This window comes from Elephas maximus, chromosome 7 (assembly GCF_024166365.1).
Source record: "Elephas maximus indicus isolate mEleMax1 chromosome 7, mEleMax1 primary haplotype, whole genome shotgun sequence".
NCBI lineage: Eukaryota > Metazoa > Chordata > Mammalia > Proboscidea > Elephantidae > Elephas > Elephas maximus.
In genome coordinates this window covers 24,977,245-25,002,916 of record NC_064825.1, presented here as the reverse complement: position 1 = coordinate 25,002,916, position 25,672 = coordinate 24,977,245, and the positions used below count along the sequence as shown (strand labels likewise).

The window sequence follows — 25,672 nt, the reverse complement described above, 5'->3', positions numbered from 1 at the left end:
CACCAGGGTCCTCAGTATAGAATTTTTAATTTAATGAAGGTTTATTTATAGGAATAGATTCACCTTAACCCACATTATAACTTAGTTCGCTCTTGCATTATATTTTTGTTATCCCCACATTTGATTGCCTGTCTTTAGTAATTCTCATCAAAGTCTTTGATACAAAGATTGAACGGGCGGGGTTCAAAGATAGGGCTTTTCAACGTGAGCTCTCCTTTTGAAGCTGTTATTCCTGTGTACTCTTTGGTAAGGATTATTCAAACAGCTAAGAATATGCAGTCATCTACCTGAGTTTTTCTCAAATTATCACAAAGGACCAGTTTTTACTTTTAATTTTGCTTTGTTGTAGAACAGTATGCACCAATTTGTAAAATATAGTAAAAATGAATTATTAGAAAAATGAAATAAAGACACTGAATACAAGTCCCAGTTTTTTATTACTAGATTCAGTAATCATAAAATCACATTAATAAATATCAGTAAGCCAAGTCAGCCCACCCATCTGTTGGTAAAATTGGTCTAGCACGTTGAGATTGTTGTTTAGCTCTCAAAACAAAATTTTTCTTTTAGAAAGCTACCAGGTTTTTCCTTTTTATGTTGCTTATGTGACATATGTGTACTTAGTGCTTCCAACTACTCAAGGGTAGATAAATAAATTCAGTAATGGCCCTTATATCTGAAGTAGTTATACAAATACAATATATCATAAATGCTGTGATAGAGATATATAGAAAGTGGTATAGGTGAACAGAGAATGGGGCAATTAATTGCTGGGAAGTTTTAATGAAGCCTTTAAAAATATTTTATATCAGGGGATTTCAAATAGGAAAACAACATGATCAGAATCATTTTTTAAGAGGATAACTGATAGAACAGACTCTAAGAGTTTAGAGATGGAAGAGACTGGGAGCAGGGAAACCAGTTGAGATGTTCTTCCTATAGCTGCCAAGTGGATAACACCAGGGTGGAGAGTAAGAGATGGATTCAAGGTATCGGGACTTGGTAGGAGTTGGGGGGATTCTTTTTACCCAGGTTAGGGAGAAAATAGATTTAAGAGGATGTGGCTTCAGTAACTTCTTACTTTGATCATTTTTTCCCTCTTCAGTCCACCAGTCCTAGCCATGCTGTGGTAGCCAATGTTCAACATGTCTTGCATCTAATGAAGCAACACAGTAAAGCTTTGTGCAATGATCGAGTAGTCAACAGTGTTCCTTTGGCAAAGCAAGCATCTTCACGATGTTGTAAAAGTAAGAAGTTGCCAGTAACACCGTCCTCCTCCAGCACCATTAATGAAGAGTTGTCAGAAGTCTTACAGACTTTACAGGATGAATTTGGGCAAATGAGCTTGTGAGTTGTCATATGTTACTTTGTTTTTTAATTACATTTAGTTCTAGAACCATGTTTTGAATTTCTTGATTGAGTTTTTAATCCTACTTTTTGTTTGTTCAACAAGTATTTGTTGAGCATAATACTTGCATCAAGCACTAAGCAAAGTTACTGGAATTTTAACAAATACCACTGATGATGGGAGAAACCTCTCCCTTTTCTAATATTAAATGTTTTGAATGCCAAGGCTTAAATTTAAGTGTTACTTCCTTGTCTGGGAGCTTGATACACGTTAAGTTTAAGTAAACTTTTAAGTTAAGATGTGTCTGTAGACTTTCTGTATATGTAATAATCTTATGGGGGAAATAGGAATATAAATGATTAGGCCTTTGAAAGTAAGAACTCTCATATCTGCCTTCAGTGCCTTGAAATTTTAAACTATGACTGATAAAATTTTGTTGCTTTGTTTTGCAAAAAATTAATTTTTTCAATACAAAGCAATAGCCTTATCATGAGTTAGGTATAGTGGACCTAACCATGAAACTGAAGAAACTTAACTTTAAGTCTCACTTTTGCTTTGTATATAGTGATCACCAGCAGCTAGTGAAACTTATCCAGGAGTCACCAACCACTGAACTGAAAGAAGACTTAGAATGCGAACTGGAGACATTAGTTGGAAGGATGGAAGCAAAAGCCAATCAAATAACTAAAGTTCGAAAATACCAAGCCCAGGTAATTCAGTTTTCTTTCACTCAAGTTTCTAAAGATTAAAAAAAAAAAACAACTATTTTCTGAAACATGAATTGGATGACCTTGTAAGTGTATCATAAATAGGAAGCTACAGGGGTTATTTAATATTCTTTATCATATTCTTTAACTTCCATGAATTTAAATGGTTCTGAATTTACCCGAGTCTTTTAAAAGGCACCTAGAAATGCCAGGTCACATATGTGAAAACATCTTATATTTATGTTATGTTACTAATTATTTTAAATCAATAAAACAACTATTTACTAAGTGCAGTGGGAAGTTATCCAGGGAGTAACATAATGATTTATGTACTTAAGAGGCTACTTGGGGTGGGGGTGAGTGGATGGGACAGACTTAGGCTGGGAGACCAGATAATCTCTATCAGAGGAGGTAGCCACTTGGCCTAGTAGGTGACTGGGGCTGGGGAGAGGTGCACAGATTCGAGGTATGGTTTTTAAGGTGAAATATTAGAGCTACTTGCTGGTAGATATGATATGGATGGAGGGAAAAGATTTATCATGAAGGATGGTGGTATTACTGGTTAATGTGGAAAAGTCTGGAAACGTAAGTGGTTTAGCTGCCACTTATTGATTGGTTGCCACGATAGGCACAATGCTGTGTGCTTTGTGCTCATTTCGTTCTCAGGGAAGGCTTATGAGGTGAGTTTATTGTTCTTATTTTATAAATAAGGAAATTAGGCTAAGTTTCTTGGGAGGGAGACATAACCAGTTGCTGTCATTTCAGCAATGACTCTCGGTGACCGCATGTGTGTCAGAGCAGAGCTATGCTCCATAGGTTTTCGGTGGCTGATTTTTCAGAAGTAGATCACCAGGCCTTTCTTCCAAGGCACTTCTGGGTAGACTCAACCCTCCAACCTGTTGGTTAGCAGCCGAGCATGTCGTTTGCATTACCCAGACACTCGGGTAGGCATAGCTTCAGTGAAATTAAGTAATTTGCCCAAGTATGTATTAGCTTATTAGTGCCAACCTAATTTTCTTCTCTCCAGTGGAACACCTGGGTGGCACAGTTAAGCACTCAACTACTAGCCAAAAGGCTGGCAGTTGAGACTTACCCAGAGGCACCACTGAGACAGGCCTGGCAACTTTGGCAACACCGTTGTAACTGCTAGTATAGCATCCACATTGATTTGTTTGTATATCATTACATATTTTAAGCACTTGGAAGGCCAGATTGTTTTTGTAATCCTCCACAGCATCTTGCATGTAGTATAATGCTCAAAAAAAAAAAAACTTTTTTTTTAATGAGTGTTAAATGACTAGTATAGTAGATTTTTTAACCCTTTTTAAATATATCCTAAAATGTACTATTTGGTTTTTTTTTTTGAGAGTTAAACTTAAAAGTACTGGTTATCTGAACAGAATGTTTTCATTAGTCTCCTTTCCTTTTTCCCTGCCGGGGCTATTTGGTGTAGTTGGAGAAACAGAAGATAGAGAAGCAGAGGAAGGAATTAAGAGCCACCAAAAAGTCTCTTGATGAAGAAGGAAACAGCAGCAGCCGTTCTTCTGGAACTCTGGGGACCACAAATAAGAAGGACTTTGCCAAACTGAGACCTGGAGAAAAAAGCAGGAAAAATCTTCAGTTACTTAAGGACATGCAAACCATACAGAGTTCATTACAAAGCAATAGTTTGTCGTGGGATTACTGACTGGTACCAGGTCATAAATTTTATTCAGATAATCTGTACTTCATCAATCAGATGTGACAATTTACTTTCCAGGTCTCTTACTCTCTTCTGTTGGAATTAATTGATAGCAGGTGTTAAGGAACACAAGCTTCATCACACAGGCTTCTTGTGTTATACAGCACGGCTAAATGTTAAAGCACCCAAATGGAAGCCAGGGGTTTTTTAAAGGTCAAGAAGCCACGTATACTCTGCTTCTTTGTTGGGAATGGATTTGCTGTACTGATATATTGCACTTTGTAAACACATTACCAGTTTTTTACTTGTGGGTGTGATTTTTTTTAAAAAATAATTCTTTAATAAAATTAGGTTTGGATTATCAAAATATGAGGCTATCCCATAGGCAGCATTTGCTTGAGAAGTCTCACTTTTAAATCTTCCTCTGGCATGTGAAGTACCCATTCCCCTTTCCAGTGCAACCATTAAATGTACTTTGACTATTGATGTAGATTTTTCTGTATTTAAATATTTATACACACTTAGGAGGATTCCTTTCATCTCCTCCGTTGGTATCTTCTCAGAGGCTAAGTAAAAATAACTCATGTCATTTCCTTCTGAGCCCTTATCCTTCCTATTATTTTGGTTTGGTTTGGTTTTTGGCATTACAAACATTGATCAGTATTAAATACACTTGTATGGCTTTTATTTTTAAATCTACTGTGAGAAAAGTAAAAAGGAGAAAAAAAAGACCCAAGCAGTCATTTTAAGTCAGCTACTCATAAAAACTATAAAAATATTTTTTAAAGTAAATAATGAAATTTTGGAATAAAGTGAGGAGAGGGTGTTGTAAAGTGTATACATTTGCTGTTTTTAAATAACTTTGTAATCATGCTATTCAATCAAGGCATTATGGTTTTTAATCCTGAAACTTCTGGAACCCCTTGGATATTTGTTTTTATTAGTGCACAGTATGAGTGCAAGATTTACTATACACATGCATTGTCACTGTTAATAATGTAAGTCATAATTCTGAATAGATTGACATGTTAACTTTTTATAAATTTGCCACTAAATTTGCCAATAAAGCAGCTTCTTTTAAGGAAACACTGGAACTTTCCTTAACAGCCTGTTAATAAAGGCATTATTTGTTGTAATCTATCAAAAAATACATTTCGAAATAGGGCACTAACATTATGAGAAACAATAAGAGTATATTGGTATTTAGTGCGTATTTATTTCCCATCCTTGTGCTTATATGGAAACTAAACCCAACAAGGTTGAAATGTCTCATGGCAGGTGATGAGACACCCTAAGCGTCTAATGAACACATGAACCACGTTAAAAGAATTCCTTATTATGCCTCCCGTGGAACTGAGTGAAGAACACGGAGTTCTAGGATTATATCTAAACAGCCAGCATGAATTGTAGTGGCTGCCTGGGCACTAGGCTTGTCAGGTGTCTTACTGAATTTTCTACAGTTGAAGTTCTTACTTAACCTAGTGTTTTTAAATAGCCTTTGGGGTATTTGTAAATCTCCTAAAATTGTATGTAAACTCTTGTGTGCATGTGCAGTTTTCTGATGAGCTGGTCTACCTTCATTGAATTCACAACAGAGTCCATAGACCCAAGGAAGCTGAGAATCTCTGCTCTGGCGACGTAAACATTTCTTGTGTTTCATCCACTATTTCAACTATTAAACTCTTGTTTGCTTTCTCTTTCTTTGAATTTCAGCTAATTAAACTGTACAACAATTACTTGAATTGTAATGGCTGCAAGTCCTAATTAGGAAAAGAGTGGCTTAAAAGTGATAAAACCTACTCCATCCCTCAGCTAAGGTTCAAACCTGGGTGTCCATTCCAACTTTTGATATCCTTAGGTGAGAACTGAAAACAAAAAGTTTCCTTACCTGAGTTTACAGCAGAGGAATAAGTATGCTGTCATCCACCCATTTATGTTGTAGCAGAGTTCTTTTACAATCCATTTCAAACACAATTACATTTGGTTGTTATTTGCAGTAGTTATGTTCTATAAAGGCCCAGGAATACTACATTAGAGAACATGGAAACAGCCTGTTCAACTTAGGCCGGGAAGCTTTCACCACCCCGCGCATGTCCGTGAATGAAAGCACCAGGAATATGTTTAGTGAATAGCCAATTTGCAAATATGGAATCTGCAAATAATGAGGATCACCTGTATCTTCTATGTGAAGGATGTGGGTGTGGATGGGCAGGCAAGCTTAGTGAGAAGGTATGCTTACAGGCTGGTGGCAGGCACCTGAACTGAATACAGTGTGGTGAATGCAGTGGGAACAGCATGTACACTGTATTATGAGAGCATAGAAGAAGTGGGCGCAGCATAAGGGAGTGGTGAATCAGGGATAACTTCCTGGAGGAGGAGACAATGCCTAAATTCTAGAGAACAGGAGTTAGCCACAAGAAAGAACAGTGTTCTGGGTAGGTAGGACAGAATGAACAAAAACAGAGGTGGGAATCTGTAGTTTACACTGGGGAGTTGTGAACAGCTGAGTAGTACTGGCACATAAAAGCTGGGGTATGCAGATGAGCATACAGGGGTAAGCAGAAACCAGGTTACAGGAGGCTAAGGAGCTTGGACTTGATCATATGTGACCTAAACTTTTTGTACTTGATCATAAAGTGTTGTCTATACAACCCATCTCCATAGACGTTTTGTGTGTTCTTAGAAAAATGGTGTGGCGGCAGCGTCAGATCTCATCTAACTTCACTTCAGGGCAGGGAGTGAGACTCATTATCTGCATCACCAGCCCAAGGTCAGACATACCTCCTCTCTCCAGACCTTTGAGCAATTCTGACACCAGTTATCCCTCCCAGGGCACTCTACTCCTCTGCGGGGTTTGATAATTTGTTGCAATGACCACACACAACTCACAGACAATACTCACGGTTATGGGGTTTACCAAGGAAGTAACAGGTTACAATTCAGGATCAGAAATGATATAATTTTTTTTTTTATCAGGACAGCTGTGTCTGCAGGCAGGGCTCTCTCTCCAGCCCTCGGCCCCTTGGCGGGGCCTCTGCCCTGCAAGTGTTAACAGATCCCTTTAGTTTGCCAGTGAGTGCCAGAGGCACCCCACTCCACCAGTGAACCTCAACCTGAAGGCACTCAGCTCTAGCCCCACGGTCCTGCTGTCTCCTGGCTCCACTGCCTCTGCTGTTACCGTTTCTCTGCCACTGCTTCTTGCTGTCTCTCGCCGTCTCCGGTGTTACAGCTCTCTCTCTCCTGGGTGTAGGAGGTTCTCATGCAGGGATCCCGGGTCCAAAGGACGAGTTCCACTTCCTGACTCTTCTTTTTGGTGGTACTGAGGTTCCTCCCTCCTGCCCCTCTGCTCACTTCTCTCTCCTTGCCATCCTGTCTAAAAAGTGTGACCCAAGTAAAGGCGTGACTTGAATAAGGGTGAGGACTTGAGTCACACCCTCTAGTCAGTGTAGAAGATACATCCTGCCCTTATCCTGCCTCATTAACATAACAATTCACTGCCAAATGGGACCATAACCACAGGCACAGCCGCTAGGATTTACAACACGTCACAAAGTGGAGTATAATTACATCAGACCACAAAATGGAGGATGACTACCTCATTACATAACTGGCAAACCACTGAAAATCATGGCTCAGCCAAGTTGACACATAACAATCACAGGTTTCATTCACTTATTTGCATGGTCCTACCCAATCATTGTGTGGGAATCACAAAGACTATGGCTAGAAGGGCCATATTAATTCACTACACCAGCTAAGATATATACATACGTAACACACAGACTGCGTGTGTGTGTGTGTGTGTGTATACAGATATATATATATGTGTATTTATCTATAAAAGTCCCTGGGTGGTACAAATGGTTAACACATTCAGCTGCTCACTGAAAGGTTGGAGGTTCCTGTCTATCCAGAGGTACCCTGGAAGAAAGGCTAGACTATCTACTTTCAAAAATCAGCCATTGAAAATCCTGTGGAGCACAGTTCTCTGGCACACATGGGGTCGCCATGAATCAAGAGTTGACTCAACAACAAATTGGTTAACTGGTTGCATAATAAAACACAACTGTCAATCCAAATATTAAAGTTTTATTTGTGTAGACAAGTATGTAACAAAGTACTAATATCCCACCCCCACATACATACCAATGGATTGTCTTAAGTACTCAAGTGTGTGTACTCCATGTTGGAGACTTCTGCAGAAGCTGAAAGGGGAGTCACTGGAAGGTTTTAAACAGAGCAGTGATAGATATGCACTTAGACTGAATTATAAGAAGTTGATTTTTATCTTCAAATATCTTGATCTCTTCAGTCATCTACATTTTTTTTTTGTGCTATCAGTCCAAGATGATAAGGGCTTAAATGACAGTGATGGAATGGAAGGGAGAGAACAGATTTGTGAAATAATTGGACCAGAAAACTTAGCTTTAATAACTGATAGATTGGCCAATTAAGTGCCCTCTTATAAATTTTCTTAAATTTCACACAATAAGCAACTCATTTTGTTACTGCTTTTACTAATACTGAATGTACTGATACAAATTACTTTCCCTCATTGCAAGACCAAGAGCAGGGCTAAGGTTTAGATTGTTGTGAATTAAATGAAAAAAACTGTAGTTTTTAGTATTGTTTGAGTATTAGGGAAAAAACAGATTCAAACTGAACATTTCAGTTTGGGGCAGGGTGCTAGAGACACCTCTTTCTTGTTCAAAAAATTTCCAAATAAAACATTTCTGCAAAACAAACTTAAGGCAAGAAACTTAGGACAAAGTTTAAAAGTCAGTTGAAATTTTCTTTTAATTAAAGACCCATGGGACAAGAAGCTCCTTTGTTACAGTACTTTACATATGGCTCTTAGAGAGTAAAACAGACATCAGGGAGTCAATGTTTACACAGCGCTAAACTCTTACCTATAGCGGGTGCGCCGTGAAGCAAGGTTTCCTTTACCGGCACTGAGATTGTAATACATCTTTACATGCACTGTGTTCTTTGGTAGACAATCACTCAGTGGAATTACAGAGTTCGCAAAGGAAAAAAGTATTAAAATATCCCATGTAAAATTTGAGCACAGTACTCTGTCTTACCAGAAGCTATTTATAACCAATCCTAGTAAAATTCTTAAATATCGCTTCAAAATTTGCCAACCCTCTTGTGTTCAAAATTGTAAGTAAAATGAAATGGGGTAGATAATGAGTTTTTAAAACCTCTGATGTTTCTGGTAACTGAGCCAACGGAAGCTAATCTCAAGGATGAGGAATTCTGTGATCTGGACAGCTACCACCTTCTCTCCCCCACCCACCCCAAGCACTTCTATAAGGCATCATTTTGGATTAACTAATACATCTTAAGTATATAAATGACATCAGGAATTGTCAACTACTACTACATAATATCCTCAAGACTGCTTTCACTATATGAGAAATATGAGTGCTGAAAGGTAATCAAATCAATTATTACATAAAAGAAAAACCCATGATGGAGGAAGGGGTATCAGATGATTCGGATCCATCACGACTTCAAGGTCCAATAATAGGGTGCCGTGGGATCTCAGTGTCGGGTTGGTCTGGACCCTGCGACGCCACTCCCTCCCTCTGTGCAATGAGCTCTGTCCCATCAAGAGGTATGTTTCTGAAGTGGTTTTACCAGATGCCAAAATCTCAAAGCACTTGCCTCTTAAAATCAGAAATTGTTCCCACTTCAGATCCAAGATTTAAATATTTTAATATTCTTTGGGTGCCTTATTAGTGTCGTAATAATGTAACTGTATATGGTGCTATTTCACCTAAGCCACCTGCACTGTACGACTCTAAACTCATCCTAGAGAAATTTAAAATAAATAAAGTGACTGAATTTCTCTCACAGATGGGTTCCAAAATCAGAAGACTTTCAACTCCTAAAGCTGCCATGGTAGTCAAGAGTTTGTGGTGATGACAACCCCAGTCAAACAGTCCATTCATACAACAGTCTGGACAGGAGCGACACACTGTGCAGGAGAGCTGGCTCTCTCTGAGGAGGAGCTTGAGCGGTTCGAAATCTCTCTCTGTAGTTCCTCTACTTTTTTCTGAAGCTCTGCTCGTTTAGCAAGAAGTTCTTTATATCTGTTGTGAATGGGCTCCTACAAGAACAAAACACCATTAAATCATTAAACTAGGCGATCCTAAAGAAACCCCAAATCAAGTAAGTCTGGTATATAGCTCTTTCCCTAAATGCTGCAAATATTGCGATGTGTTTTTTTTTCTTTTCCTGCCATGGGGACCAATATCACACTCGGTGGAAATTCAGTGACTTACAGGCCTTACTGAGGCCACTGATATTTCACTGGCTTTCCCAAGGGCCCTGGCTAGTTCCAAAGAACACCCACTGTGCAGATACTCCTGAATTGGTATGTTTCCAAATACAGTAATTGAGCAACAGGATAATTTAAAAGCCAATACCCAAAGATTCCCTGCCATTCATATATATATGTGTGTGTGTGTATATATATATATATATATAAAAATATAAATAAAATGTCTTTTAAACATTCTAAGTAATAAATATTCCATAGCATATTTCAAAATGAGCCAGAATTCTGTTAGGCTTTTAGCTTTCCTAAAGCGATTTCTCCCAATATATTAAAACAAGAAGACTCTGACAAGAATCCAGAGGGGAGGGAGGAAGGACAAAATGAAGTGATTTGTCCAAGGTTATACAAGCAAAGTCAGGATAAGAACCAAGTATATCAATTACCCCCGGAGTAATAATTCTACTATACCATTATAACTATTAAAGAGTAGAGGGGAAAGTCCTGAAATGCATGGATAAATTTTCCAGGTGTATTAAAGGGAAAACCTAATAAAGTTCCAGAGATCAAAACTCCTATTGTATATAATCAAAGGAAGAAATACCTGTGGTTTCATCCGTGGATTCCACCTTATGTAATATCCCACCCAGAGCTCTAGGTGGCGCATACTGGCTACTGGATAAAGGACATGATTGGAATAGCTCCCATAGAGAGGATTAGTGAAGTCTTCAAGCTGGCTATTTATGTAAGACCACAGTGACACAGTCCTTTTGAGAAGATTCTGTAAGAAGAAAAAATAGGTAAAGATTCTCTACCACATAAGCTATTTATACTTTAGAAACCTAATATTACACATGAAATTTATAGAGGTATTTCGTGGTCATTAAAACCTCTTTAGAGGGAAAGAACTGGGACACTTGAGTGATAAAGTGGTGTTAAAAGAGCCCCACTTAATTAAAATCAGAGGCTACTGGAAAACAATCTGCAGTTTCTTAAAAAGTTGTAAACACAGAGTTATCATATGACCCCAGATTTCCACTGCTATGTCTTATACCCAAGTAAACTGAAAACATCCACACAAACACCTATACACAAACGTTCATAATATGATTCACAATAACGGGGCTGGAAGCAGGAGGGTCATGGTTCGTCGTTTACCTCTTTTCCTCTCTGCTGTTCACTGTTACATAGGAATGTTCCAAACAAACAGCTGTACAGGTGGTCCAAAATGGTAACGAGGAAATATTCATTGAATTCAAATGCTGTAGGAAACTGCAAATTGAACACCACAAACAAAAAATTAAGACATCCTTCTGAAGCATATTCATTCCTGCACATGGGCAGATCCTTTGTGTAACAGATTTAGAAATTATGAAAAAGAAGATTCAAACATATATTTCTAAGGCATTACTGCGTTATTTGCTTGATTTTCTGCTCGAAAATCACTCTATGGTATTTTCTGAAATAATTTCTCCTCAAATCTCCTTTTCACATGCAGTTTGACCATGATACTTCTATATCCTCGACACCGGTTACCCCTAAATTTGTAGGTTGCTGAATTCGGACTTGAATAATTCTGGCAACTCTCATCTTTCTCCACCAAAATTAATTACAAACAACACATATTTTTCTTTACATTTCCAGCAACATATGTTTGTTTTCAAGAATTACACAAAACAATGTCAATAATGTCTCCAGAAAATGTCAGCAATGCACGAAAATAAATATGCAAGGCAAATGTGCAGGTAATTTACAAATCAACCCACTTGTCTTTTCAAGGAACATCCAGCCATACTGGAGTCCATTATAATTCAGTACACTGGCAACAATTTTTCTAGTAAAAAGGAAATTCATCCTCTCTCTACCCCAGGACAAGGGCTTTACTGACTTTCTTAATTTTACATAATTTTGGGAGACTAATCAAAGGAAGAATTGCAGACCCCAGGAAGGTAAATGGTTTAATCCCTTCTGTTCATCTAATGTTTCAAAATTATTTGGAAGCTTCCATGTAAAACTAGCAATTATATGGCTATAAAATGGAATCCCATCAATTACTGGACAGCAGATTGGGGAAATAAATACTGTTCTCAAGGTTTTATTTCTTAGAATGATCTCTACCTAATGCTGGTGAAAAACAGCATGAGCTGTATGCAAAGGAGATAGAGGTAAAAACAACTTTGTCTTGAAATTTCCTAAATTTAGGATACTATGGCAGGGTGAAGTGATAAATTTCTCTTCTCAAACAAACAAAAAAAGGGCAATTATGCCTTGAATAATAATTTTTGTGTCTGTGAAGCTAAATGAAGCAGGTGATCAAGCATGCCAACAACAAAAAGACAACTGTAAATCCTTAGTAAAACAGTCATTTAAAAAATAAGTTTCGTCTCCTGTATCTGTTATATACTTAGTCTTATTGGCCAAATATGAATACATCTTGACTCATTTGAAATAGCAACACAAAAGAGCTAAGCCTGTGATTAGCTTTTCATCTTTCTTCTTGGCAAAACTATTAGCTCAGTTACGAGAAGACAGCTTAATTAGTCAGAGTTTCCTCAAAATGAAACTAAAATAGCAAAGCATTAACTGCCACTGCTGCTTTTATTTCTTTTTAAAAAACCAGAGGAGAGGAGGAGCATTTCGTTCTCCCTGCATGTTTTTTAAAATCTGAAGTCCCTTCATCAGCTACTTCCTGATCCCAAGAGTGAGGAGATGGGGGTGAGGTGGGTGTAGGACAGGTATACCATCCAATTACAACATAATGGGTCCCATTTTGACAAATGTGCTATATATGTCTCTGCACTAGTATTCAATTACTCATAAAACTGACCATTATTAATAAATATGATGGATATCTAACATGTTCCATGTTCAGGAAGAAAAACCTAACTAGATGTCTAAAATAAAGACTGTCTACTATAAGGTGTCTGAACCGTTAAGCCTGTTGCCATCAAGTTGATTCCAATTCATAGCGATCTGAAGTTCTACCAAAGAAGCAGAAGATTTAAACTCATTTTCTATTATTTATTAATTGAGATATAAATTAGGGTTAAATAATAACTGATGTTAAATACTGAGTTGATTCCAACTTATAGTGACTCCATGTAACAGAGAAGAAATGCCCCACAGGGTTTCCTAGGCTATAATCTTTATTGGAGCAGATCACCAGGTACTTTCTCCCATAGATCCACGGGTGGGTTCAAACCACCAACCTCTGGGTTAGCAGCCAAGAGCTTAACTGTTGTGCACCAGGGATCTTTAAGACTAAAATTAGGGTTAAATAATAACTGATTTTAGACATACAGCACATAAAAGGTTAACACAATTGTTAAAAAAAATGCACTGGTCATGCACTCTTCTATGCAGATAATGAGTGTGATTAGGGAACATGATTGATCTTTTTTTTTTTTTTTTTTTTACCTATATCAGAACTACACTGCTCCCTTCAGGGCATTCCCTTTGGAATGTGGTACACCTGACTCCTCACTTATCGATTATCTCGTTATTCGACATTTCGTATTTATGACAACAGTGAAAAATCTACTATCTGACTATTTTCCGCATTAACTACGTACTTCACGTACTTCTAGCAGTAACAAATGCTGAGGTCAACTTGGCTAGGCTATGGTGCTCAGTTATTTGGTCAGACATTGGTCGATGCTGTTATGAAGTAGTTATATGTGCTTAAATCAGTTGTCCTTAAGTTAAAGCAGGTTACCCTCCATAATGTGGGTGGCCTTCATCTAATCAGTTGAAGGCCTTAAGAGCAAAAACAGAGATTTCCTGAGGGAGCACTCTGCCTCTAGACTAAAATAAAAAAAAAGAGGCAAACAGACATTTTGAGAGAATTTCTCTCATTCCTCTACTACATAATCTGCTGATCTTGGGATACAAAACTGCCAGAATATCCAGCCTGTCTGTCACCTTACCTACGTAATTTGGACATGCCAGCGCCCACAATCTCGTGAGTCAATTCCTCTTAAAAAAAAGTCACTCCCTCACGTACACCAAAAAACCAAACCAAAGCCAGTGCCGTCGAGTCGATTCCGACTCACAGCGACCCTATACACACACACATTTTACTGGTTCTGCTTCTCTAGAGAACCCTAACAACAAGAAGAATTAAATCTATCACATACCTACGTTGCCATAATTTCCCCCTAAAGATATTTAAGATATTTTCCTCCCAAAATAACTAAAATTACTTAAAATAGGATTTTATTTTGCTTGACTTACCTAGACTGTTCATTTCTTTACCTCTCTTAATGTAAGGATGAGCTTCTAGGTGAGTGTGTTAATATTATTTAACAGTAATTGTTCAAGACAAAAGAGGAAACCTCTCAGGGACTATTATCAATTCCACTCACATTGAAATGCTAATACATCAAACTGTCAACCATTTAATACCACTCTGCAAAATAATAACCTTTAACTTAAATTCAAAGGAGTCTTTGTGGTGCAATGGTTAAGTGTTTGGCTGCTAATCAAAAAGTTAGTAGTTTGAACCCACCAGCCCTTCGTGGGAGAGAAGACCTGGCTATCTGCTCCCGTAAAGATTACAGCCTCGGAAACCCTATGGGGAAATCCTATAGGGTAGCTATGAGTCGGAATTGACTGCACAGCATTCAAAAACAACAACTTAATTCATAATGTGACAATAAGTAACAGTCTATCCCCTGGAAACTTTACAAGAATTTCCATTTCACGGGAAATGGAGGTTAATAATTAGTGACCAAGTCTCAAACTCGGATTGGAAGGTATGAAGGAAATATGTAAGAATGGATATCCCAGATAAGTTACCTGTCTTGTCATTTGCCAGACACAGTCAATAAACTGAAGAAAAACAGGCGATCTGTCTGCGTCTGCGTGGTTCTTATCTCCATGGCCAACTCTCTAAAGCAAAGACAGTGAAATCTTGAGCTTTGTGGAGTTTTTTGGCTTTTGTTTTTTCATTTTTAATAAAAATAATTCTATTTTCCAATAAAACTAATATTGAACACAATATAAAAAAATTTTAAATCTTCTTAAAAGGCACTACAAATAAGTTAAAAACACACACACACATAATCCCACCAAGCAGAAATCTCTATTAACATTTTGATATACGAATTGCTAGATTTTTTTCTGACATGAGATGCCTGTAACAGGATTTACCACTTTGCTTAATAAATGAAATCCAGATCCTGAAAGGCTGATCACAGAGAACAGGAGCAGTCAGGCCTCAGAGGCAGTTTTTGTCCTGAAGATTGAATTTCTCTCTGGCAATAACGCTTCATGGCACAAAGGCCTCAGGAAGCACCCTTCTCCTTTTACACAGTAAAACCTGCGAAAGCTGGAAGCTGTGTAAAGCAGAAACCTGTCAGAGAAGGAAAACTCAAATGGCTTCCACTAAAATGATAGAAAGAAACGTGGGAAGACTGCACCCTGTCAAAGGCGGAAAAGTTGCAAGGCCTGGAAAAACAACGCAGTCCCACTGAGTTTCGGCTCGCACAGGTGTCACTGTACCTTGCCAAGTGCAGGAGGGGACCTCATCTCAGCTCCATCTGTCATGATATCAGGAGGAACCGGAGAAGCACAAACCTTTCAAAAACCCTTGACATCTGCCCTCCTCAACATTTAAATACAAGTGTACTATGATCCACTTTCTCAGTTCTTTCCTATTCAGGACTTTTGCTGAAATACGGGAATGCCATCGTAATGGCCTCCTAAGGAAAAGTCACTTTTTTCATGGAATGACATTTTTACTTTAAGGAACAATTAACAGATAAACTATGGTTCCTGAGACTTGGATATCTGGCTTTTTTTTTTTTTTTTTAAATAAAGTAAACTTGTCACTTCAAGGAAATCAATTGACCATATTTGTGGCTAATGATAAAATTCAAGCTTTTCAGTGAAAATTAGATTTTTGGAAAGTTTTGTCTGCCACCATGAGCTTCACAATACTTAAGATGTTTCTGATAAAAATCATTGGTGATATTAACAAAAGTGACTTTATGATACTGTAAAATGAGTCAACATTTGGAAGATCTCGGTGAGCCAGTATTTTCCAAATGACCAATATATGATATTACGAAATCATGCATGGGTAAAAGAGCTATTCAAAGTGTAAGACACACCAATGGAATTTAATGGAACAAAGCACAAAAAACGCACTCATTTGGTTTCAGATTCCATTCTGCAACTAACCTCTAAGAAACTTGTCAAGTTTGGTGTAGTAACAAAGCAGAATATCCTCAGTTATCTGAAAAAGCTATTAAAATACTCTTCCCTTTTCCACCTACATATGTGTGTGTGGTAGGACTTTCGTTGTATACAGGAAAACCTGTGAAAGCTGGAACCTGCATAAGGTAGAAACCTGTGAGAGAATGAAAACTCAAATATTTTCCACTAAATCAAGCAATAAAAAAGTGTTAAAACTACACCCTATCAAAGGCGGCAAACTTGTAAGACTCGGAAAAACAAGGCAGTCTCACTGAGTTTTGGCTCTTACAGGTTTCTCTGTTCTTAACCAACAGCACATATTGCAACAGATTGAATGTAGAAGCAGATATGAAAATTTAGCTGTCTTAGTTAAGGAAATGCGCAAAAATATAAAAGACTGCCACTCTTCTCACAAAGCTGTTTTGAAAAAATATAATTTTCTAAAAATGTTATTTGTGTTAGTATATACTAGATTCGTTTTTTAAGTTAATAAATACTTTTAAATTTCTTTCATTTAATTTCTAAAATGAAAAATACTGATAGATATAACCCACATAAACAAAGTTCTTTGGGGCTGTCAACAATGGGGTCCTGAATCCAAAGAGTTTAAGAATCATTGCCCCACATTAATCATGTGAACACACCCTCCTGACTGAACGCCAGAATCCTTAAAATTCTGCTTTCCGATAGCAACTAGGAGAAAATACAGATTTGATAATCTGAGTCAGCAATTTAGGAATCCATAGCAACCTCAAACAGTCTGAAATGCTTATGATTTTGGTCACATTTATATGAACATGTACAGCCTTGGCTTTTTTCTTTGAAGATTTTTTTTTCTTAAATGATCTTTTTATGGTAAATACACACCATAGTGAACTGAAAAATGTGAGCCCTTTGAATAGATAATCCAGATGCCTAATTTTATTTAACAGTTCCAGTTCAAAAGAGCAGACCAACTTTAAACATCAGTATCTTTCAGTTATTTATAAATATTGCTGGTCTACCCCGGTAACTGTTAGACACCGAAGGTCATTAAAGATAGCATCTGGACAAACATCTCTCAGAAAGTCTTTCAGCACATCTTGGAAAATGCCTACCCAGAAACCAAGCCCTTGGTGGCTCTGAGGCTTCTGACAATCCGGCTCCCTTCTGTACAACTGTCAAAACTCACCCCTCCCTCAAATTTACTCTCACCATGCTCACTGCCACCCAGACATTTGCTCACTCTGTACCTCCTGCCTAGGAACAAAAGCTCTTACTCCTTGGTTTCTAAATTCTATGATTAAAACTAACATATATGGGCAACACATGAGAAGACCAAGGCCAACAAGGGCACTGTTCCCAACTTCTTTGATTCCAAATTCAGTGTTTTATTCACTACTGAGCTTAGCAGAAGCACAGCTGAAAACCACTCCAACATTTATTTAACTAAAAGTTCCATGAATCCAAGCAATGATGTAAGGAAAAAACAAATGCAGAAATGTAGTATCTTTTAAATAGCCCTATCCCTGTATTTGGAAACCCTGGTGGGGTAGTGGTTAAGTGCTATGGCTGTTAACCAAGAGGTAGGCAGTTCGAATCCCCCAGGCGGCTCCTTGGAAACTACAGGGCAGTTCTGCTCTGTCCTATAGGGTCACTATGAGTCGGAATCGGCTCGATGGCAGTGGGTTTGGTTTTTGGATCCCTGTATTTAAGGAACTGTGATTAGTCCTGGGTACCACACTTGCAGAAAGCCATGAGCGAAGCCCAGAAAACAACTGGGATGGTGAGGGGGTGAGGTCAAATGAGAAATGACTGAAGAAAAGAGATGTTTATTCTCAAGGATGAAGATTATGGGTGATATGGGCTGAGAGCAGCTTTCAGATATTTGAAGGGCTATCTTAATTTGGATAAGGAGTCATATTTGTTCTTCCTATGTCTTCAGAGGGGAATCTTGTACAATAGAAAGCAAATTTCAGTTTACTATCAGGAAGAAGTTTCCAGCGACAGACTTTCTGGAAATTAGGCTGGACAGTCTCAGGAAGGGACCTGCTGTTTATTTTCGGAGACTTTAATGAGACTAAAAGTTCATTTCACGGGGACACAAAAGAAGACGTTCTAGTAACAAAGAATGCTTGGACTCGAAGGTCCCTCCAACTCTGGGGTTTGATAAAAACACTAATATCAAGATAAATCCTGAGCCTTAGGAGAGCTCAAAAATTTGTCATTTTCATAAAACTATCTGTAAACATTTCCACAGATATGGTCACTACACTTTTAGTACCTTAAGAAGTCTAACAGAAAAGCTATGCATTTTATTCCCAACTCTGGGTTAAACTTTTATTTTTTACTCTATTATTTCTTTTAGTCCAGCCTAACTATCTTAGACCCTGATTCTATAGGAGTAATGCTATTTTGTGTGGCTATTTGAAATTAAGAATAATAAATACACCTATGGAACAGAATTGAGAATCCAGACATAAATCCCATCCACATATGAGCAGCTGATATTTGACAAAGGCCCCAAAACAGTTAAATGGGGAAAAGACAAGTCTTTTTAACAAATGGTGCTGGCATAACTGGATATCCATCTGCAAAAAAAGGAAACAAGACCCATACCTCATACCATGCACAAAAACTAACTCAAAATGGATCAAAGACCTAAATACAAAATCTGGAACGATAAACATCTTTGAAGAAAAAATAGGGACAATGTTAGGAGCCCTAATACATGCCATAAACAGTATACAAAACATTACTAACAATGTAGAAGAAAAACTAGATAACTGGGAGCTCCTAAAAATCAAACACCTATGCTCATCCAAAGACTTCACCAAAAGAGTAAAAAGATTACCTACAGACTGGGAAAAAGTTTTTAGCTATGACACTTCCGATCGGCACCTGATCTCTAAAATCTACATGAAACTGCAAAAACTCAACTACAAAAAGACAAAAAACCCTATTAAAAAATGGGCAAAAGATATGAACAGACACTTCACTAAAGAAGACATTCAGGTAGCTAACAGATACATGAGGAAATGCTCACGGTCATTAGCCATTAGAGAAATGCAAATCAAAACTACAATGAGATTTCATCTCACTCCAACAAGGCTGGCATTAATCCAAAAAACACAAAATAATAAATGTTGGAGAGGCTGTGGAGAGAGTAGAACACCTGTACACTGCTGGTGGGAATGTAAAATGGTACAACCACTTTGGAAATCAATTTGGCAGGCACTTCCTTAAAAAGCTAGAAATAGAACTACAATACAATCCAGCAATCCCACTCCTCAGAATATATCCTAGAGAAATGAGAGCCTTTACACGAACAGATATATGCACACCCATGTTCACTGCAGCACTGTTTACAATAGCAAAAAGATGGAAGCAACCAAGGTGACCATAAACAGATGAATGGATAAATTATGGTATATTCACACAATAGAATGCTACGCATTGATAAAGAACAGTGATGAATCTGTGAAACATTTCATAACATGGAGGAACCTGGAAGGCATTATGCTGAGTGAATACAGTTAGTTGCAAAAGGACAAATATTGTATAAGACCACTATTATAAAAAAAAAATTGAACTGGAGAAATAGTTTAAACAGAAAATATTCTTTGATGGTTACAAAAGGTGGGAGGGAGGGAGGGAGAGTGGGAGAGGGGTATTCACTAATTAGATAATAGATAAGAATTACTGTAGGTGACAGGAAAGAAAACACACAATACAGGGGAGGTCAGCACAACTGGACTAAACCAAAAGCAAAGAAGTTTCCAGAAGAAACTGAATGCTTCAAAGGCCAGTGTAGCAAAGGCGGGGGTTTGGGGACCATGGTTTCAGGGGACATCTAAGTCAACTGGCATAATAAAATCTATTAAGGCATTCTGCATCCCACTTCGAAGAGTGGCATCTGGGGTCTTAAACGCTAGCACGTGGCCATATAAGACGCATCAGTTGATCTCAACCCACCTGGAGTAGAGCAGAATGAAGAACAACAAAGACATATGGTAAGTATGAGCCCAAGAGACAGAAAGGGCCACATAAACCAGAGACTATATCATCCTGAGACCAGAGGAACTAGATGGTGCCTGGCTACAACCAATTGCTGCCCTGAGAGGGAACACAACAGAGAACCCCTGAGGGAACAGGAGAGCAGTGGGATGCAGACCCCAAATTCTCATAAAAAAGACCAGACTTAATGGTCTGACTGAAACTAGAAGGACCCCGGTGGTCATGGCCCCCAGACCTTCTGTTGGCCCAGAACAGGAACCATTCCCAAAGCCAACTCTTCAGACAGGGATTGGACTGGACAGTGGGCTGGAGAGGGATGCTGGTGAGGGATGCTGGTAAGGAGGGATGCTTGGATTAAGATGAGAGGGTAGAGGAGGTTAGAAGCTGGCGAAATGGACACAAAAAGAGAGAGTGGAGGGAGAGAGTGGGCTGTCTCATTAGGGGGAGAGCAATTGGGAGTATGTAGCAAGGTGTATGTAAGTTTTTCTGTACAGACTGACTTGATTTGTAAACTTTCATTTAAAGCACAATAAAAACCAAAAAAAAAAAAGAATAATAAATATGCCATTCTCATCATTTTATAAGTTTACAGGAAAAACTAAAAGTGCCTTGTAATTCCAGGACTTTCCTACTAATCTGAACTGTCATTTGTAGGTGGAAACACCCATGGAAATCACTCAGTGATATCTGATATTTCCTGGCAGAGGTCACAGAAGAGATTGTGTCAAGAGCCGGACAAATTGCCAGCCGAGGCTCCAGACTGCCATTAGAACATCCTAATGCTTTCCAAAACAAACAAAAAATTCTCTTGAGGGGTTCATCCTCCTAGAATAAGTGATCAGTTTTTAGATGATATCTAATAAACAAAAGGCATAATTTTTGCAAGCCTTATGTGAGATGCCTATGATACATCAAGCTTTTTACTTACTAGTTGAAATCGATGTCCAAAACTTAGCCATTCTTTCTCCACAAGGACTTCAAATCCTCGAATGGTTCTGTAGTATCCATCTAACATGAGCATGGCCAGGGAAGTGAGCTGAGCTGTGCGGTCCCAACCATCACTGCAATGTACTACTACAGACGTCTTCCCTGACTCGACCTTGTCAGCAATCCTAAGAGCCCCTGCAAGAATAAGCTGGAAAACAAAATTTATTAAATGAAATTTTTAAAGAATTAAATGTGTCCTTCAAAATTTACTAAGCTGAGATATGTTAGAGATCGCTGTCTCAGTAACACGGGGAGAAAAAAAAAACATCTGTTCCATCCTATAAAGGATTTTTGTAAATGGTAAAATGCTTTCAAAACTAAAAAAATCTCATCAATTCAGACGCCTATTAATTTGAACAATGAAATACGCAAATGAAAGGTGCCTCTGGGTGCTAAACAAACAGCATGAGTAAGGGAAAAGAAGGGTTATGTTCCAAAGTGATCTGTTTCTAAGAATCTTCTGTTTAAATAAAATAATTGATATGTCAACTAAATCATGGTCTATTTTTTTAAAACAACATTTATTTAACCAAATCAGAATAAGTACCTGAAAGCAATAAAACTGGATCTCTTCTAAAATATTATATAGCATTTATTTATTGTTTTGACCATACAAGTCACAGAGCACACAGCAAACACAGTGTCAATCATTAAAACAAGTTACTTTCTGTGATGTGGTATGCAGATATAGTCTCATCAGATCAGTGTATTACCATGGCAATTTGTCTAGGGTCTAAAATAACTTTAGTTCATTTTTTAAGTATGCAGAGACTTCTTACAAAACAACTTTTTCTGAAATTGATCTTGAGTTGAAACCAGACAGAATCAGACAAAGCCAAAAAAGAAACAAAAAGTATAATATTCTTAAAAATGGGTAATACGGCTCCATTCTTCTCTGCAATGGCCAGATCATACTTAAAGAAGAGTACGGATCCACAAACACAGGTCACGATGAAGGAAAACAGGCTTACCAGGCTTATAGATTCCCATGACAACCTCCTTTTTGATCATAACTACAGACCGTCTAGAAACGGGCTCCTCTGAAGCAATCTCAGTCTTACTGTGCATTAGTCATCAGGGAGCATTTACAAAAAAAAAATAAAAAGATGCCTGGGCCCCATTTTCTAGTGATGCCAATTCACTATTTTAAGTAAGTTCCACCAATAATTCAAAAGCATATCGAGACTTAAGAATCACTGAACCAAAGGTTTATAAGAGTTGGAATGTGAGGACTGACCAGGGAATTATCCAAAGTCATCAGCTTAAGTAATTCATTCATTAAATAACCATTTATGGAGCCCCTTACTCTGCGACAGCCACTGCTCTAGGTGCTGAAGATATAGCACTGAACAAAACATACTGGGTGCTTCATGAAGTTTGCATTCTACTTGGGGTACCGACCACATGCAAATAAACAAGGAAACGTATAGCATGCCAAACAGCAATAAGTGCAAAAGCTCCACATAGGGTATGGAGAGTGCTGGCGGAACTGCTATTTTGTATAGAGAGGCTGCAAAAGGCCTCTCTGAGAAGGTGATATTTGAGCAGATATCTGAAGAAAGGGGATGGACAAGCCTTAAGGGCGTGAGGATTGAGGGAGGAAGACAGTATTCCAGACACAACTGAATCTCTTACACCTCTAGGGAACTTGTTTCTCTTATGGCCTTTGGAGAAAATGTTGTGCCTGTAGTCAAATGACCTGGGGTTTTGAGAAGGGAAAACAGCAACTCATGTCAGTTCCAAATTCAGTCTCACAGTTTTATATTTGCATGCCAAACACTATAATAGATGGACCACATGAACGTGCTCTCTAACTGAGGAATGTCTAAACTTTGCTACAGTCAGTGGTAGAAGATAAACTGTAATAATAAAAATAGCCTACGATTATAATTCTCACTGGTTCAGTTTGGTCTTCAATTTTGTTGGCATTTTAGATATTTTAATGTGAGTGCAAGTCTGCTCCTTCTTAACATGAAAAATTGTATTTCTCATTATTTCAGACTATTAATATAAATGTGGTTATATATGTCTGTTGTATTATGGTAAGTTATGTTAATGAAATTCAGACCACATCTGAAAAAATATATATTAACTGTATTAACTGAAATTACAGTTGGGGCTTCAAACATTACATTAGAAGGCTAGGTAAATTAGTATTTACATTGTGGACTCCAAATCGTTTCACACTCAAATGGTATCATTCATTCAGCTACTCCATCTCATTTCCCAGAGAAGAACGGTCTTAACTTTACAAATCATGCAACAGGTATTTATTGTGTGTCTATTATTTACACAGACAGTGCTGCCCTAGCTCCTGAGGAGGGCATACAAGAAATATGATTTACCCATTCCTAGTTTTCATGAGTTAGCAATATACTTTGATTGACACATTAAACTAATTAAATGAAGTGCAGAGCAGTACCTGAATAAATGGGGGAAAAACAAAGTAAAGTGAAGAGTTCAGAGAAAACAGAAATGGTTGTGATCTGGGAAGACTTCACGGAAGAAACGAAGTATGAACTGGGATCTGAAGGATGGGCAGAATTTAGATACGATGGGAAAGAGCAGGAAAGAAAGAAGTACAATAGAACCAAAAGCACAATATAGGAAACTAATTCAAATATCAAAATGTAGAAGTAGTTCTAGTTATTAAAGCAGTTATCTGTTTTTCACTGTTCAGGAAGGTGCCTTCATGTTGATTTTAATGGTAGACAAAGAGCCAATACAGACAAAGGTGCAGAGAACGTCCTTGCTTGATACTCTATAATAGTATAAGAAAACAGTAACATATACCCACCTTAATGTGTTCTAGCCAGTGAGTAGATTCCAAGTTAGACAACCAGTGAGTTTCCTCAATGTTGGGGTACACAATCTCCTTAAGTTTCCGTAATGATTCTCTCATAACATGAATATTGTGGATATCCAGAAAAACTAGTTCTGCATTTTGATAGGCATCTTCACTTTCATAACCTCCACCCTTTGCCTGGAAAAAGGCACACATCACAGGAAATAATAAATAAGTACACATCCACTGTATGAGGACATCAATGAAAAAGTGCCATAAAATACCCATCTGTTGCTGTCGAGTCAATTCTGACTCATAGCGACCCTACAGAACAGAGTAGAACTGCCCCATAGAGTTTCCAAGGAGCATCTGGTGGATCTGAACTTCTGACCTTTTGGTTAGCAGCTGTAGCTCTTAACCACTACACCACCAGGGTTTCCATAAAATACCCAGTAGCATGAAAAAATGAGACATATTTTTTTTTATATAGAGACTAGGAAAACCCCACGGTCCCTAGGTGGAGCAAAAGGTTTGTGCTTGGTTGCTAACCTAAAGGCTGGAGGTTTGAACCCATCCATAACCCACCCAGTGGTACTGCAGATGATAGGCCTCGTGATCTGCTTCTGTTAAGATTACAGCCAGGAAAATCCTGTGGAGCAGTTCAACTCTGTAACGCAAGGGGCCATCAACTCAACAGCAACTAATATCAACAGGAAAACCCCACGGGAAAATGCAGACAGCTCAAGGCAACTTGGCACAATCACTATCTCCTGTTCTGCTTTATAAAACAGGAACGCACACCCTCACCCAGGCTTCCTTATGTGGGTGTATAAAAATTAAAAGGGCTCCCACTATACAAAGATGAGACATATTTAATTTCAAAAAACAAATACTTAGAATGAATTAAAAAATATATTAAATATGTTTAAATAACATTAGTTGACAACAATACTTTAAAAATTAGTCATCCTCAGGGAATGATAGGGAGTACATTCATTATTGGGAAATTTCATAAATAAGGGGAAAAAATCAAGCGTTTATCCTGTTTTTCTCATATGGACTAAACTACTGGTTAATGAAAATATAGGTAAGACAAGGTGCATCTTTAGAGAATGAGTTTATACAAAGAGTTCAATTAATAGCTGAGCAGGAAATGATGAAACTAGAATATCACCATTTTGCAACCTTTAATGAATTAATGTATATAAGTACTGGGCATCAAACATTGCTAACATTACAAAAAGGACAATCAACCAGAAATTATGTGTCTCCTGATGTACCACTATACCAACCTCAAAAACCAACCCATTGCTGTCGAGTAGATTTCGACTCATAGCAACCCCAGAGGACAGAGTAGAACTGCCCTCCTAGGGTCTCCAAGGCTGTAAATCTTTACAGAAGCAGACTGCCACATCCTTCTGCCAAGGGGTGGCTGGTGGCTTTGAACCGCTGGCCTTTTGGTTAGCAGCTGGATGCTTAACCACCGCGCCACCAAGGCTCCCTTGTACCACCTACAGTCTTGCCAAAAGGATTAAACCTAAATATGAATAAACCTCTGGATTTATCTGCCAAATGTGAAGGGAAGTGAGGACAGAAGAAAGCTGAACCACATCATAAGCATGCAATCAGCAAAATTCAGACTACAGGGTATTCCACAGATAAAATATCAGGAGGAAAGAGACGGGTG

At 38.1% G+C, this 25,672-nt stretch overlaps 2 protein-coding genes across 7 annotated transcripts in view; one reads left to right on the top strand and one right to left on the bottom strand.

The window, feature by feature from the left end:
* The window catches only part of CEP57 (centrosomal protein 57), a 50,329-nt gene extending 44,871 nt beyond the window's left edge, over positions 1–5,458 (top strand). Inside the window, exons 9-11 of the mRNA XM_049889547.1 lie at positions 1,106–1,347; positions 1,914–2,058; positions 3,509–5,458. Coding sequence (XP_049745504.1) covers positions 1,106–1,347; positions 1,914–2,058; positions 3,509–3,742 — 621 coding nt within the window. The 3' untranslated portion in view covers positions 3,743–5,458. The remainder of the gene's footprint in view (positions 1–1,105; positions 1,348–1,913; positions 2,059–3,508) is intronic.
* Positions 5,459–7,790: 2,332 nt separating this feature from the next.
* The window catches only part of MTMR2 (myotubularin related protein 2), a 79,966-nt gene continuing 62,084 nt past the window's right edge, over positions 7,791–25,672 (bottom strand). For 5 of the 6 annotated variants that reach the window (XM_049889578.1, XM_049889576.1, XM_049889580.1 and 2 more), the window contains 6 exons: positions 23,998–24,183; positions 21,142–21,348; positions 14,817–14,909; positions 11,178–11,291; positions 10,624–10,800; positions 7,792–9,851 (listed from right to left, as the gene is read on the bottom strand). In XM_049889578.1, coding sequence (XP_049745535.1) covers positions 9,690–9,851; positions 10,624–10,800; positions 11,178–11,291; positions 14,817–14,909; positions 21,142–21,348; positions 23,998–24,183 — 939 coding nt within the window. In that variant the 3' untranslated portion in view covers positions 7,792–9,689. Of the gene's footprint in view, positions 9,852–10,623; positions 10,801–11,177; positions 11,292–14,816; positions 14,910–21,141; positions 21,349–23,997; positions 24,184–25,672 lie in introns of all 6 variants that reach the window. The other variant, XM_049889577.1, reaches the window with a different exon arrangement.